Source organism: Apteryx rowi, unplaced genomic scaffold (assembly GCF_003343035.1).
Source record: "Apteryx rowi isolate R43461 unplaced genomic scaffold, aptRow1 scaffold_3, whole genome shotgun sequence".
NCBI classification, from domain to species: domain Eukaryota; kingdom Metazoa; phylum Chordata; class Aves; order Apterygiformes; family Apterygidae; genus Apteryx; species Apteryx rowi.
Window position 1 is genome coordinate 7,136,187 of NW_020449418.1, and position 15,980 is coordinate 7,152,166.

The 15,980-nt window shown below is 50.8% G+C and overlaps 2 protein-coding genes across 3 annotated transcripts in view; both read left to right on the forward strand.

Moving 5' to 3' along the window:
- Positions 1-3,922, forward strand: part of SLF2 (SMC5-SMC6 complex localization factor 2) — a 31,853-nt gene extending 27,931 nt beyond the window's left edge. For both annotated transcript variants that reach the window (XM_026069685.1, XM_026069686.1), the window contains exon 20: positions 1,078-3,922. In XM_026069685.1, the coding sequence (XP_025925470.1) occupies positions 1,078-1,113 (36 nt within the window). In that variant the 3' untranslated portion in view covers positions 1,114-3,922. The remainder of the gene's footprint in view (positions 1-1,077) is intronic.
- A 10,175-nt stretch (positions 3,923-14,097) lies between these two features.
- SEMA4G (semaphorin 4G) overlaps positions 14,098-15,980 on the forward strand; it is a 23,201-nt gene continuing 21,318 nt past the window's right edge. The window contains 1 exon segment of the mRNA XM_026069502.1: positions 14,098-14,139. The gene's annotated coding sequence lies outside the window, so the exon portion shown is untranslated.

Genomic DNA, 15,980 nt, shown 5'->3' on the forward strand with positions numbered 1-15,980 from the left:
TCTCTTCCCCCTTTCTTTTGCTTCATAGTGTGGCTGTGGAATACACTCAGATATCGTAGCATAGTCTTCTGTTAAAGTTCTTTGACTTAAGTGAAAAACAAGATTTCATCTATATCCTTAAAAGTGCTGTTTTTTGAAAATAGCTACCTAACCCCTTAAAAATGCTAGTACTGAGTCAAATCAAAGCGCCTGTCTCTCATTATAGTCATTAGCAGATGCTTTGGAAAGGAGTTTGTGTGTGGCAGGAATGCAGCGATGCGCTTCCTGCTATTGTCTAGCAGTGTGTGACCTGGAGACTACCTGAGTCCAAGGTTTTGGCTACCTTTGTATTTAACAGCCTTTGATAATCCTTTTTCCTCTTTGAATATGTCTAATTTCTTGCACTGAAAACTTTCATACTCTGTAAAGGTATGCAATAATAAATAGTTACATGAGTAGTCTTTCATAATTATTTGCCTTCATGATATCTAGCTGGCCTTGGGTGGAATAGATGGATAATCCTTACTGATATCAAGAGCTCAGAGCTGTTTCTACCAGTCTAGGGTTGACAGGCGTGATCAGATTCCATCCGTTTAAGTCCTGTCCTGGAATGTAAAGCTACTTGTCTTAAAATTTTTGCTTAGCTTTCTAGTAATCTAGCATATCTCTTACATAAAGTTTAAAAAATGCATATATGCTTAGTATTAATTTCAGTTAAAATTTGTATAATTAAACATTCATCTGTAAAGCATATTAGTCATTCTCAGCAGTGAGCAAAAAGATATAATTTGTAATGTGGGTAAGGTTTCTTGTTACGTAGCAGGAAGGGAATTGGATAGTAGTAGCACATCGTTGCAGAAGCTACTTACTGGTTGATGAAAATGGTTAATGATACAATTGTTTAAAGTTGTTTTTTCAAAGATATTTGGGTTTGATTCACACATGGGGAAACTGGCTGTTCACTGACAAGTGTTTCCAAATGGAGTTCTAGGGACTTGTAGCACAACAGGGTGATCTCAAGCTAAACAGTTGCCTGCTTTACTCTCAAGGTATCTTTGATTTTTCTGAGTTGTTTTCTATTTTGTTTTTACTCTTTAGGGAAAACTGCATGATTTCTGGGAGCCAGATTTGTGAAACCTTGCCTAGTTCAGGGAAAATAGCAGAAAAATTGAACAAGGATCTTTTCTGAAGCCAAGGAAGATGTAGAGTGAATGGAGCTACACCTTGGTTGGAACAGAGGAAATCAGATACCTGAATTAAGGCTTGACTTTGGTTCAGGCAAATACTGAAAACACAACTATACAATTTGATTGGAATTGCATTTATTACCAATATGCTACTTCTGAAAAAATGAATGGAGTAAAGTGGAAAAAAAAAATCAGTCCTTTCTATAGCCATGACTGAATTAGCCAGTAATTTTTTATCGTATTGAAAGCTGAGGGAAGCTTTCTCATTTGGTTTCTATTGTTAATCACCAATACATAAGGTCTTTGAAAATGTCTAGTTTTCTTGCCTGTATGCACCTGTAAGTATTGGTTCAACATGACTAGGAAAGAGAACTGCCCTATGAAATGAAATGTGAGTTCTGAAACAGCATTAGGTCTCTGCTGTTGCGAGCAGGTGAGGAAATAGTTCAGAACTGGGCTGTGTAATGGAGTTGCCTGCACATGTTTATCTGCAAAGCAGAATCGGCGTGACCATCCAGTGTCTCTGAATAGTGCAAAACACAGCAGTTGTGTGTGAGCAAGTGACTGCCCTCTTCTTTGCTTGAGGGTGGAAGCAGAGCTGAGCAGTGCCTGTGCCCCAACAGGTAGTTAACTGGATGATGCTTTGCTTCATGGCTGTGGGTTATCGGATAACGGAACAGAATCTTTCATTACAGCAATGCATTCATTTTAACTTCCTCATCTTTATACAGTGAATGTGACTGTGCAGGAAGTGATTCTCTAAGACCATATTATGAAGGGGATCTTGTTACGTGGGTGGTATCGTTGTACTGCTCTTTAAGATACAAGTTTACCTGTATTTGTTATCTGGCTTCAGCACCTTTCTTTAAATGGAGAAAATACTATTCCTAGGATATCAACGCAATGGAGATTTGAGAAGATAGCGAGCGTTTGGCCCGTATATGTAAGAATAACTGTGAAAGCCATATGAAGTCTGAAATCCTGTGTGCCAGGTGTTGTCACATATACAATGTGTGCTCAAAGCTCCAAGAGCTGTTTGTGGAATAACCGAAGGAAAATGCTGTCTCCTTTTATGCTTTCTGTGCAAATGCCATCATTTAAATCTTACACTGTGTTTTGTCTGTAGGATGTGTGTATATATGAACAATAAATTAAGGTATTGGATAGAAGCACCAACTGGGATTCCCCTAAAAAGTGAGATTTTTAATAATAGCTACATGTGCATTTTATAATACTGTTTCCTTTTAATTTTTGTAGATTACCCTGTCTTGTTTTGTATGATAGACTCACTACAACTTTTCAAAATGAGAAGGTAAAATAAGTCTCAAAGTTTAAAAAAAATAAAAACAAACAACCCCCCCCTCCAAATTTAAATATGTACATTATATATAAAGGAACTGCTATAGAATAGACACATGACTTATAGGGAAGTTATTTTATTTGCAAGTTCATATTAAATGTTTTGTCTTTCATTTCAAGCGTTAGTGAATTAGCCTAAAACTGCAGCATCTCTGTACCCTTCACAGGATAATCAGCTTATCTTTGTTAGAACAAGACTTACGCTGATGGCAATATTCAGGAAGAGAAACAAAACCCCTTTTTTATCTCAACATGTCATTTAAGAATTGGAAGAATCTACCTCAAAGGGTATCTTTGTTTGGCAATAGAACTGCTTTAGGCTAAAAAATTACTTGGTGTTGTATAGGGATGGCAATGCCATCCTGTGCTCTGTCTGTCTTTGATAGTGTATCAGCCTCCTCCTTGGTAGCAGTTGGTTACTGTGTGAATATATTTTATGTAATTTTATTAATGTTTATATTTTTCTCACTAACGTTGTATAAAGTTTCAAAAGTACAGAATGTTTACTGTATCTAATGTGTATATATTTTCTTACTATGTAAAGCTGAAGTTACTGTCCTGTACATTTTGGGGAAGGAAAGGGGTGGGGTTTAGATGAACAGCTTTTGTATTGCAGTTCAAAGCACACTGAAACTGCTGGGGTTTTTTTTGCAAACTAAATAACCACTTTGAAATTTCTTTTATTTAACAGACCAATGAAAAATAAAAATAGACATACTTTTCTAATTAAATGTCTCTGCATAAAATGGGCACGCATCAACTTCTAGTTCACAAAAAATGGCTGCAGGTCCTATTTCAGGCACACTGCGGTCATTGTAGTTCTTAGGTTCACAGCTGATTAGCTTACTATAAATGGAGAAAGTCTTGAAGTAATTCCTAGCTCAGCCAGTTCTGTGTTTTCCTCCTTGATGCCTCTGTATATATTCTGGCATTTTCCCTCTCTCTCCGGCTCCCAGTTGCTCCAGACTCTCTTCCATCCATTTTGTAGCTGACTAATAATTTCCCAGCTGCTTAAGTCTGGATCCTGATTCCACTGGAGCCCATCAGTATCTTTACAGAGATGATCCCAAAGCGTTGCTGCAGAGTCTTGCAAGGGACTGCTGAGCTGAGTGCTGCTTCAGGACTCCTGGAAATGAAATAGCAAACCTGTTGCTGTTGCGTTTTGCTGGCTCATTTACTGGCTCCCAGCCAGAAGTTACATATATTGAAAAAGGCTGATTGCACAGTAAATGTCTTAACTACTTTGGTTGTCTTCAGATAAGCATTTTGCACTGAGGTTTATCTTTTGATATTATGCTAGCTGTATTAAGAGCCATGTTATCTCATTTCATTTGCAATTAGGTGCACTTTATTGCAGTAATCACAGTCCAGAAATTAAAGGCTAACTTTAAAATACACATTTATGGTCTTTGTAATTTTTTTTTTTCTGACAAGCTTCTGTGTGACTTTTTAAGTTGAAGAAACCTGCCAGCAAAGTTGTTTGCACGTCTCTTATTCTCACTGTTCCCGTTGTGCAGCAGAGTGATGGATGGGGTTTTCAGAAGTGATTAATGACTTGCAGGTAGGTCTGGCTGCAGATCAGCAGGACATGTATGCTTCATTGATGTAGTGGTTGCAGGGCCTCTCTGAAATCCCTAAAGCTGGTAGGTGAGCTGAGAATCCCATTGGGAAGTTCAGATGACTCAAAATGTGCCCTTCTTTCTGACAGAGTAGCTGGTAAAATTGCTACAGGATAGGATTTTAGAGGTAGTGGGAAAAGACCCTCTTTAATAATGATGGATGGATGGTGCAGGGTTAATCTGACACAGGCAAGCCAACTCTGACTTCATCAAGGGTGCCTGTGCTCAGCGTTGTCTAGCTGCCACCTCTGGGTCTTCAGAGATGCCCTGGCCCAGGGATGGACACCAGCCGCGTGGACTGAGAGGGAGACTACACTGTCCTTGGAGATTCAAGCGAATGCCTGCAGGTGGCTGCGTTCCACAGGGAATTCTTCGGCTGGCCCCATCACTGGCAGGAGCGCTTCAAACCACAGTATTAACACTGGTGGTGTATGTTTGTTTTTCTTCTCCTTTCCCAGGGAGGGGAACTGTATATGTAGTACAGTATCCCTGGCTTGGTAGTTTTTCTCTTCAACTGGCTTTTAGTGTCTGAGTAACTTTATTTTCCACTGGAAGAAGCAGATCTGAAAGGGTGCTGCTGGAGATGCCCCTCCTATTTTTTCTGGGAGCTCTTTCCATGGTCTTACAAGCTCTTGAGAAACTTATTTTTGCCTGAATATTCCCAGTGGAAAAAAACCCATTGTGCCTGAGGAACAGCTGTTGGCACTGGAATATTAGTGTTTGTTTCGGTGTCATGAAAAAGAGAAGAGAAGCCAGCCTGGAGAGCAGAGAACAGGTCTGATGAGCTTGTGGGAGTCTGCAGAGCTGAGGAAAGCCACTGTGGGATCCTGACTTAATTAAAGCTTCCAGAGGGCTGTGCAGTGCATACCTTGCCCTTGATGAACACAGCATGGACAAAGGAGCTGCCCAGAGAGGTCAGACCATCATTAGTGGATTTAGCACGTTCCCTGTGGTTTGTGTTATCTGAACACTCTTCGTGAGGCTCAAAATATCTTTTTTTTTTTTCCTTCATCTTCCCCTGGGGTGTAAAATACCTTGGTGTTTTGCCTTGTGGATGCTTTGCCAGCTTAACTGATGGGACCCAATTTTATCTTGGTATTGAGAAGGACTTTCAGTGCTGTGGGGTAGTGTGGGCTGCTGATGGGAGGGTTGCTAGAGAAGGTAAATTCCTAGAAGGGCTTCTCCTTACAGATTTACTCTTTAGTTTTGCCTGAGTTCTGCTTCTTTCAGGCAATATTTCTTCATCTTTGCACTAAGGAAGTTGAGAGGGAATACTTAATCCTGTATCAAAGGTAGTGCTGGGTGGTGAGAGAGGCAAAACACTCCTATCTTCCTCTCTTGGTGTTTTGGCCTGGGTGCTGACAGCTGTTCCCCATACTTTGTGTTTGCAAGCTGTGTGCTGGAGCTGCCTTTCAGAATTTATTTTCATGTGGTCTTTAAGCAGGATTTGGATGTGTTGTACCTTTTTGAATGTCTCCCCTACCACTGCATGGTAAGCTGTTAGTGGCGTTTCTTCTTTGGCTTTCCTGTTCCCCCCTTCCCCCAATTTCATGTAGGTGCTAAGTAATAGGGGAGGGGACGGTAACTCAGAGTGTTCCCTTGATGGTCATCAAAGCTGCTTAATCTTTGCTGTCAGCTTGGGGGGGAGGCCTGGAGCTTTCTAAAGCAGGTGTGACCCATATGGTATGGAGAGGGGAGAGCTGCTGGCCACAGGATGAGAGGCCAGTTTCACACACCCTTTTCCCAGTGTTTTCCTTTGCGTTTTCCTTCACTTGAGTCTGGGTGAGCAATGTTACTTCTGTGCTTCAGAGAAAAGCAGTGTAAATGGATGTTTGCCGCTTTTGTGTTACTGGGTGAGAGTCCTTCACTAGAGTAGCAAGTGCTGTGAACTGYGGCTTGGCTTAAAGGCTTGATGGCATTGCAGCTTGGTGTCTGGCTCTCTCTTCTTAAATCCTACTCGGAGATTAAAGGCCTGGCTCTTACAGCCTAAGCAGTAGCGGGAGGTCCATTTCCTTTCCGGCCTGACCATCAGGCAGTGGTTAGAATAAAAATAATAGCATAAAGTCATCAGGCTTGGTGGTGGGGAGGGGATGGCTAGGCACTAAGTTTCCTGTTTTATTCACACTGCAGGCTTTTGTAAAGGCACTGTAAATCGTGCAGGGCAGCTGTGGGCTCTTCAGACAGCATCATTCAGGCTCTTGCATAGATGCATTCATTTGCATGCTTGGAAACCGTGAATCTGGATACTCTGCCTTAACCCAAGCTGTGGGGAAAGGCCTGGCAGATGAGAGTCGCTTAGCTGCTGCTGCACTGTCTCTCACTCCTCTTACACGTTTGCTGAACGTTTCCTGCCTCCCCTGTGTACTAACCTGTTTTTTCAGTATTTGGGCCCCAGCGTTGTTGTGATGAAGTTTGCACCGCACAACGTGCTTTTCATTCCAGTTGATGATTTTCTCCTATAGCCTATTTTTCTCTTGCCCTCATTCCGTTTTCCCCTGCAGTACGTGAGTGCTGTTTGCTGAGAAACTGTGTCAGCTGTCCTCATAATTAAGAGTTTGGCAGGAGTGAGCATGGCAGTCATCTTGGAGATGACACTTCTGCTTTTGAACTGACAGTAACCTCGGGTGCTGCAGCACATACTCGCTGCTGGTGRTACGGGGCTCTTCTCTCCTGCCGAGCGGGGAGGACCTGCAAGGCGCCCATAAGTCTCCTGGGTAAAACTCCAGCCGGGGTATTTCAACCTTCCTGCTGAAAAGTAGTTTGAGGCATGGCTGAAGTGTAGACTATATTGCAGATGCAGGTTTATTCCTTTGGGAGGGAACCTCTGCGTGTGTGTGTGTGTGTGTGTAGGATGTGAGTAAAGCAAATTGCAGTTGCCTAAGTAGGCTAGAGCTCTTCAGCCCGGAAATAGATAATAAGTGTAATGTGAGGGAGTAAGATAGAGAGCTGTAAAATCAAATGGCCTAAAAAAAGCTAAATAGAGAGTAGTTACTCAGTGCCACTCTGTAATTTGACTTCAGACTCTCTAGTTCTTTTATTTGCAGGAAGGATCAAAGCAAACAAAAGGAGACAGTGGAGCTGTGGACCTTGCCTCAGGAAGCTGTGGATGCTAAAAGCTTGAAGGGTGAGAAAGTATTTGATGGCAGAAAAATCCATCAAGGTCTACAAAATAGTGTKTTGTAAACAGAAGGTTTCAAACTGCAGATCCCTGAGGGATGAGAAAACGTGCTGGGGAGGTGTCCCCATACATTTGTCCTGTTATTGTACTCCTCCAAGATGCTGGGCTTTTGGTCTGACGTGGTGGGCTGCCTTTATATTTTAAATTGGCGGTCGAGGCTTTTCGTGTCATGCAATCCCTCACAGTTCCCAAACTCACCATCATGTTCATGATTGTCTCCCTCCTTCCATTCCTGAGACAGAAATTACTCTTGAAGGTGTTGCACGCAAGCCCTTGGTCAGAGGAAGCTAGTGAGGTGTGTGGGATCAAATGCTATGTGTCACTGAGGAAAACCCAGGGACCTTTTTGATCTTTGTAATAACACTGCAAGACTGAAAAACAAGAATAAGTCTTATGGTTCAGGTTTTCCAGTAGAACTCAATAAAACCCAATGAAACACCAGAAAACAACTTCTTCCTCTCCCCCCCCCCCCCCCATCGGTTAGATGTTTTCACCTGTTGGAGAAGTGAAAATAAGAGCATACGAGTGTGGTTTTTTTTTTTTTTAATTCTTCTTATGTTGTACCTTAAGATCACAACTCAGTGTTTTCTCTCTGTAGTTGCTGTGTCTGATTTGCCTCTTGGGGGCAACCTCACCCTGCTCCAGCTAAGAGTGTGACTTTTGTCATTGCAAAGACAAAAGGGAGTTAAATATGCTTGGGAGATGATGACTCACTCTATCTCTCACTGGCTTTGCATTATCAGATAATTTTTGGCAATCAATGTCATTATTTGCTGAAAGGATTCAAGGAACGCTATCAAGGTTGGCTGTTCGCTAGTTTTCAGAGATGATCCAATTGGTTCTTGAAGGTCGCTTTCCAATCTTTGAGTCCTATGATGTTTTCCCGCCCTGCTGTCCTTCACAGAGAGGAGGATGGCAGGAAAGGACTTGTGTTTCGCAGCTGCAGTTTAATGGATAGTGCATAAATCTGTGAGTGTAAGATTTACAATGATTTCCCTGCTGTTCTTTTGCCCAGGATCCCTTGGACATGTCACTAAGCCTATCAGTGCTGTGGTTATTCTGGCTTGTTTATAGGGGAGATAACAAACTTACTGCTCTTGCTCCATTTTAGTCCTGTGTTCCTAAGTAGACGTGTCGTACAAGCCCTGTCCACAAATAGCTGTTTACGTTTATTTAAATGGTGTTGAAGTATATGGCGGAATAAAGGGAGTATTATTGCTGCTTCATGCTGTGGTTCCTAATGGTACTTTGCACACTGATATGACCTACAAAGCTTGTTGTTTCGTGCCTGCAGTGCTGCAATGTTCTTCTTACCTTGGGGGTCAGAAACGACAGGAATAAATAAATGATCATGACGGGTGTCTTGCAAATGCCTGCTCCCTCGCCTCGGAAGTGTCCTTGCAAAGGAGCAGCTTAGTGACATTGCTGGAGCAGGCATGGGAGGACGCAGTGTACTTGTCCAGTCATGAGATGAGAATTGAACAGCCTTCACGTGAGATCAATTTATCAGTATTCATATTGCACGTTTTCCCTGAAGCATGTAAATGCAGCTGTGGCTGGGTAGGAGGGTTGGCCTGGCCCCAACCACACACCGTGCGCCGCATGCACGCAGCGAAACGGCCCGGGAAAACGCAGCAGGGGTGGCTGGAACGAGCCCGCTTCCAGGGTGCGAACCAAGACAGGTTAACTCCTGTGCGGGGCTGTCGACAGACCCTTCATCTTAAGGGCTGTCCAAAAGAGGCGTGCGGGAGTCTGCACAGAGCTGCATTTTTCTGACTGATGAAGACCTGAGTCAGCCCGATTGGGGTAGCAGCGGCCGGCTCCAGACAGCCTGGGTGTTTGGGAGGTAATGCATAGGTTATTAACCCGGCCCTGGCATTTGGTGTGCTGGCTTTGCACTGTCCTCCTTAATAGCTCCCTTTTCTTTTTTTTAATAAAGGTGAAATAGCTGTATGGATATGTAGAAACATGAATCAAAGAAATTCAGCTGACTCTTAAAAGTACCATTTATAAAGTCTCCTAATAGGAGAAGTGCTAAAATACCAGGATGTGGATGCAGCTTGGTGTAAAAACACATAAGGACCAAAACTGGTTGCAAGGCATCTTACCACAGCTTCCCCAAATCTGATTACGTAGGGGGCAGAAAAATCAAGCTTTGGATACATTAACTGCTTTGAAAGGTGCTAGGAGAAGGTACCAGCAAGAAGCAAGTCAATTGCTGAAGGCTGGAGAGAAACTTTGTTGACTTCTAACTTCAGAGCAAGATTGGGTACACACAGAAATGAGCAGAGGAGTTGCACATTTCACCTAAAACACTGGGCACTCAAAAAGGCTATGTGTAACTGGAGATCCCACCAATAATTCCTTATGGAGGAGACCTGGGAGGAACCCTGGGCACATGTGACGCTTTTGGTGGGTTAACCCAGAAGTTAAGGAAAAAGGATCTGAAGGCCGACTCCAGTCTCTGTCACGCGGAAGCACAAATTACCGTTTAATGAATGCTGGGCTGCTTTTGGGACGTGAGCCGATAGATCTGTTGTTAGGAGGGAGATGTTTCCATGGCAAAAACATCCTCCTAAATGGCACTGCAACTCAGCAGAGGTGTGGTGGTGGCCCTGGGGACCATCTTCCTCGTCCATTCGGATCCTTGCGGAGCGGGCTGGGAGCAGGATGCCGGGGTGTGCGAGGGAAGCTCGCGGTGCTGCTCCCTGGGCAATGCCCGTGCTGCAGTGTGAGGGCTGTGCTGTGAATGCTCTCGGCTCAGCATTTTCCAATCCATGCAACTTTAAAGAAAACTAAAACAAAAGACGAGATTGGAACAGCTCATTTTGTCTCCGCAGGCAAATACTTGCTTTGAGCATCCTTGTCACTCAGGCTAAATTACTTTTAAATGTTTTTAATGATTGGTGCATTTTTCAGCTGCTTTTTCTGCCGCACCCTGCTGGGGGACAGTCCAGCTGCAAAGACCAAGGACTCTGATACCGTGGTAGTTCTTCCTGACGTTCATTTGGCTTTGTTGTTTGATATGTAATTCCCTGCAGTAGAGATGTTTCGGCGGAATTACACATAGAAGCTCTTTTCTCTGCATAAAGGAGTCTGTTTCCAAATGTGGCTGGGGGACTCCGACTGCATGGATCAGGAGGAGGTTAGGGATGGGGGGGGGAGAAGCCGTGAGATTGAGGCGACAGTCCAAATTCTGTCTCTGTTAAGGCTGACATTACCCTAGGGCTGGAGGGATTTTAACGCTTAATTTGTTAGCCCTACCTTTTATTTCACAGGAGACTTGTAATGCACGGCACGGATACCGGAGACTTGCAAAATGATCCCGGTGGGCACACCGCTTGCAACATCAACCACGCAGGTCTCCCAAACTCCTCTTTTCGGAGGCAGACGTGGAGTTTGCAGTCATTTCTGAAGGCAGCTTTTAAGCCGCTCTCCTTCACCATCTCCAGGTTTTGAAGGATGCGGATGTATTTTTAAAACCTCGCTCATAAATTTTGGAAGCTCCCCCTCTTCCCCCACCCCCTCGCCCCTATCAAAGTGTCAGAGCCGCAGAAATACCGTTAAGAGTGATGCGCGTGTGCTCGGCTTTGGCTGCCAACAGCCTGCCAGCGCTCGGAGGGTTATTTACTGTGCTGCTGATGTTGTTTCTTCTTAAATAGTGTCGATGGCAGCGTTTTGGTGTCGGTGCCTGGGAACGAGCGCTTCCGAAGGCTGCGCATGCCAAGTCCTGCTTTCGGCTGGAAGGGCTGGAGAGAGGCCGCTCGGGTCTGGGGAGGCAGGAATTTCCTGCTCCGTCACAGCCGCCCGGTGGCCCCGGGCCGTGCTGAGACGGAGGAACGAGTTCCCCGTGTCTCTCGCATCTCCCGCTCCCCGCGTCCTTCCGTCCCTCCTGCTTCCCCCCACGCCTCTCGCCTTTCCCTGCCTACGAGCTTTTGATGTTCCCCAAACGCTCGTTCATCCCGTCCGCACGCTCCCTCCCACGTCGCGGCCCGCCGCGGGCCGGCTGACTCAGGGCCGCGCGCGGTCTGTCTGTCCAGCTGGTCCGAGGAGCCCGGGAAGGGCTGCGCTTCCCCTGCCCTTCCCTCCAGCGGTAGCGCTCGTTCGGCCGCCTTTCCTCTGCCCGCTTCCTCGGTGAAGGACATGGACCYGCCTGGGCACGAGGCCGGCGGCTGCGGCCGGCTCCCGGGCAAAGCCCTGTCCCCTCTGGACTCCCGTGTGTCTCCTGCAGCAGCTGCGGGAACTAATTGGAGGCTGCTGCTTTCCTGGAAAACCCACGCTGGCACCACGCTCCATGGCTCAGGTCCTTGTCACCTGGCAGCCTTCCTCGACAAATTGCCCTGGGCAAAACATCCCCATTTCCACTGCCAGGCAGAGTAGGGACATAGTAACTCTACGGAGMGGGGGAAGAAGTCCCGTCTCCAAAGGAAACCAAGCCCCGAGCGCCCGCGGCAGCGAGGCCTCGCTCCGCCGCTGGCTTCTGGCCTGCCCTTGCCTTTTGCAGCTCAGTATAACTTTCTCAGACCAATTCTGCAATCGTGATTTTCCTTGCTGGCTCCCGGCCCGAAGGAGCAGTGGCTTGGAGAGTTTGCTCAACAGCTCGAAGGGAAGAGGATCCCAAGCCTTTAATGCTCTGTGCCCGCCGGAATATTTTTCCCGAGGCTAATTCGAGGAGCATCACGCTCGGCTTGATTTGTCCGCGGCRCTCTCGGGAAGCGAGCCGAGTTTGCCGAGCTGGTGTTCGGCTGCTGGGAAGCCGTGCGCGCTGCCGCCGGGCTCGAGGCATCTCCCGTGGGCTTGGCCGCTCCTCTGCCGCGTGCGACGCTGCCGAGGCTGAAGCCCGGCTGAAGCAGGCCGGTCCTTGCGGGAGCCCGTCCGCTCCGGCAGAGGGGACCGCCGAGACCCCGGCGTGCTGCCGCTGGGCTGCTTTCTGCTTTCTTTTCCGGTTACCGCTGTCTCGTGTCGGAAGGAAAAGCCYGAAACCATCGGCTTTCCCTCCCGTCTAACCCCAGGGCGGGCAGAACAGATCCCAGAGATTAGGCTTGTATCTCCCTTTTCTCACTCGGAGCGAGCGAGAGGGAGGCCGGCCACGGAGGCTGCCACGGAAGAGCCGGACCTTCCCAACGAACCGTTTCTCCACCAAAGGACGCAGGTGCTGGTCAGGCCCGGGAGCCTTGTGTGTCCCGTCGGTACGGACACCTCGTGCGCCCTGCCGGGGTTGCAGCCGCCTTGGACAAAATCCACTTTCCTCCCCGCGTCCAAGGCGAAAGGAAGGAGAGAGGAGCCGCTGGGGACCCGTGAGCTTTGTGCAAGGGGCCGGTGCCGGCTCGGGGGGGGGAAATGGCACCCAGGGGTGGCTGGGGCCGTTAGGGCCAGCAGGGCCATGAGCACGAGTGGGGGCTGGCCCCGGCGCGGTCCTGCTGCCCCGCGGCCCCGGAGGGGCACGGAGCGGTTGCGCACCCAGCCCTGCGTCCGGGAGGGATGCGGCTCATCGCCTCTTTCCCGGTTGGATCCTTCTCCTTCCCCCGGCGCCGCAGCTCCGAATCTCGCGGCTTCGTGCCCCCCGCCAGCCACACGTGGTGCCGGTTGAGGGACTCCCTAATTACACAGCCAGCTTATTTCCAATTTAACGCTGGCGGTTATTCGATCCCGCTAAGCCGCTTATTTGTTTGTATTTATACCGCTGCGATCCATAATTAAAACCTCTTCCCGGGCAAAGCTGTTTCCCAGCGGCGGGAGCAGGGCCACGCGGGAGGGCTGGGGTCCCCTGCCCGGCCCGTGGCCGCTCTCCGAGGCTCTTGAGAAAGCCGTAGGAATAAAAGCAAAGGCCTGGCCTTCCAGCTGGCGGGGCCCTAAACTCCTTCTTCGCCTTATCTCACGGGGGCAGCACAGCGAGCGGAGGCCCTGAAAATAGACGCGTTTCCAGCTGCCGCTGACTTGCGTTAGCTAATTAAAGCCTCGCAAGTTCGGGCCTGTGAATATGCAGCGTCGAACGCACCAGGCTCCGACAGCTCCTTGCCGGGAGCCAGCGCAGCTCCGGCCTGCRCGGGGTTCGGCTCCCAGCCGCGCGGCAGGGCAGCAGGAGGCCTTGGCTCCCCGACCCTGGCAGGGAGYGTCGCTGGAGAGGCTCGGAGCCGGGGCGTCTCGGCGTGCCCTCGGCACCTCGGGGGGTGCTCCTGCGCGTGCCGGCTCCTTTTGGAGCAGAGCCTGTCCGGGAGGGCTCCAGCGCCCACCCGCATCGAGCCCCAGCTAGTGAAGCCGCCTGCACCCAATTCCCATGGGATGGGATGGCCGAGGCGAGCACAGCACATCTGCAACCCAATAATCGCTCACTCCGATGCATTTTAGCCCCTAAAAGATTTGCAAGCCCCTGGCAAAGAACTGGAGAGAGCGAAGCTAACGGCAGGGAATGGACCCGGGGGGCTGGCGCCCAAATCCTGCATCCCTGGGTAGGACAGGCTGGCCAAGCCTCTCCGAAAGCATCTCCGCCTTGCAGCCAGCGCCGGCAGCTTCGGTCCGCCCTCCTGCTCCGGGCAGGCGGGTGCTTCCCCGYGCGGCGCTCCAGCCCCAGCCGGGTCCGGCCGGGCTGCAGCACTGGGTGGGTCCCTCGCGCCGCGGAGGAGCACCCRGCACCTGGCGCGTGGGTGTCCGACCTCCTGGCACTCAGCAGCGGGGTGGAGAGGCGAGGAGGAGGAGGAGGAAGAGGAGGAGGAGGAGGAGGAGACGCTCTGGTTTTGCCCAGGGACAAGAGGAAATGATAACTAGCCGCCGAAGCGCACGAGGATTTAGGGAGGGAGGACAGAGCGCGCTGGATGAGGTGGGTAGCGTCTCGCTCCGCTCTGCCCTGGGTGCCCGGGAGCGGGGGCAGGACCCTGACGCTTCGAGGCCCTAAAAGCGGTGTTCCAGGCAGGCTCCTCCTGGGACCACCAGCTTCCGCGACCCCCGGCGGGTCTGGGTGCCGGGGAGGGCAGCCARCCCGCGTTGCCTTGCAGGGCTGGAAAAGGCCCTCGCCTCCGAACGCTGCTGAGTAGTTTTAACGCGACCCAGCCAGCCGGGAGCCCTGCTCCAACTCCAGTGCAGGGTCCACGGGAGCTGGGTGCCGGCCGGGAAGGGCTGTGCCGCGGCGGGGCCCTCCTCCCCTTGCGCTGCCCTTCCCGGAGCCCTCGCTCCTGGCAGCGGGGCCAGCGCAGGGATCAGCCAGCGTCCGGAGGGGACAGCACGGCTTCGTAAACACCGGCTAGCAACGCAGCGCCGGACCACCAGCATGGAAGGGCCTGCCGAGGCGAAGCGGGAGCGGCAATCCGGCATCCGCAGGCACAGCAGCCCTCCGCCTCCCGCTCCGGCTGATTTCCAATTGCCCTAGATACGACCTGCTGATTAAAGGTAGCGCTTTGGGKTGGCGCTTTTGGGATTGCTGCTGCCGTGACGGAAGAGAAGAGGAGGGGTTGGCTGGCCGGCCGGCGTGCTGCTGGTGGCCGTGCCAGGCTGGGGCAGCTGGAAAGCTTGGAAGAGGAAGCAAGCGCAGGCCTGAACCTGGCAGCTCCTGCCCCACGGGGAGGAGCCGCAGGAGCCTCCGAGGACGAAAGGGCTCTGGCTGCGCGGGGGCCCTAGAGAAATGATTACCTGCCCGTGTTTCCAAACMAGCTTCCACCTAGGGTAAAGGCCGACTAAAGGGAAAGGCATGCACTAATAGGAGGGTAAAGGGGAAGCCCGGTGAGCCAGGCCGGTTTGCCACGCGGGGAGCGAAGGGCCGCGGCGCGTTGGGGGAGAAAGGAGACGCAGAGCAGCATCGCAGAACCAGCTCGGTGACCCTGCTGCAACGCCGCCGCGTACGGCGTTACCTCGCAGAGCGGGGGGGCGCTTATCAGCCGTTGGGAGCAGCTTTTCCTAGTCACGGGCTGGTTACCGGCCCTCTGCCTCCCCGTCCTCRCCAGGGGCTCGAACGCAGGGCCCCCGTTAGTGTCCTCGCAGCTCCCTCCTCTCTCCCCCCTGGAAGTGTTTTCTGCCCTTTCTCCCTGCCAAGATTTGCCAGGGAGGCGGCAGGGCCCCATGCCGAGAGCTCGGCGTGCAGAGCCAGTTAAATCGGGCCCCGGCTTGGATCGGCTCGGATCGAGCTGGCCCGCTTTGCCCGACTCGTGCAGACGATCTGGCAGTGCTGTCGGTGGGACTCAGGGCTGCAGGATGGGGCCGCCCAAGCCGGCGATGCTGGCTTCGCGTGCGTGGGGAGCCCGGGCCCGCGAGTGGGAAGCGGGATTACGGCGCGCCTGGGCCTCGCTCCTCCCTGCCGACGGGTCTGTGGTTTTGCTCGGCTCCAGACGCTTTTCGCTCTTGAGTAACTCGAGAAGCAGCAGCAATTTTGCAGGAAAATGAGGCGAGCTGGGGACTGCCCCTGGTCCCCAGGGAAGCGCTGCTCCGGGCTCCTGCGAGATGTGGCCCCCCGCCCCCCTCCGGCGCCTCCTTCCCAGGCTCCTGCTCCGCCGGGACCCACGGCCCCGTCTGCCCCCTGCCCACAGCCCCACTGCCCCCTGCACCCCGCACCCAGCCCCCCGGGCCCCGCTCCCCGGCGCGGCGCTGTGCTGCGCGGTGCTGCGCTGCGCTGCGCGCGGCCGCCAGGTGTCGCCGCGGTGCGGTGCGGCGCTGCGCTGCGCTGCGCGGCGC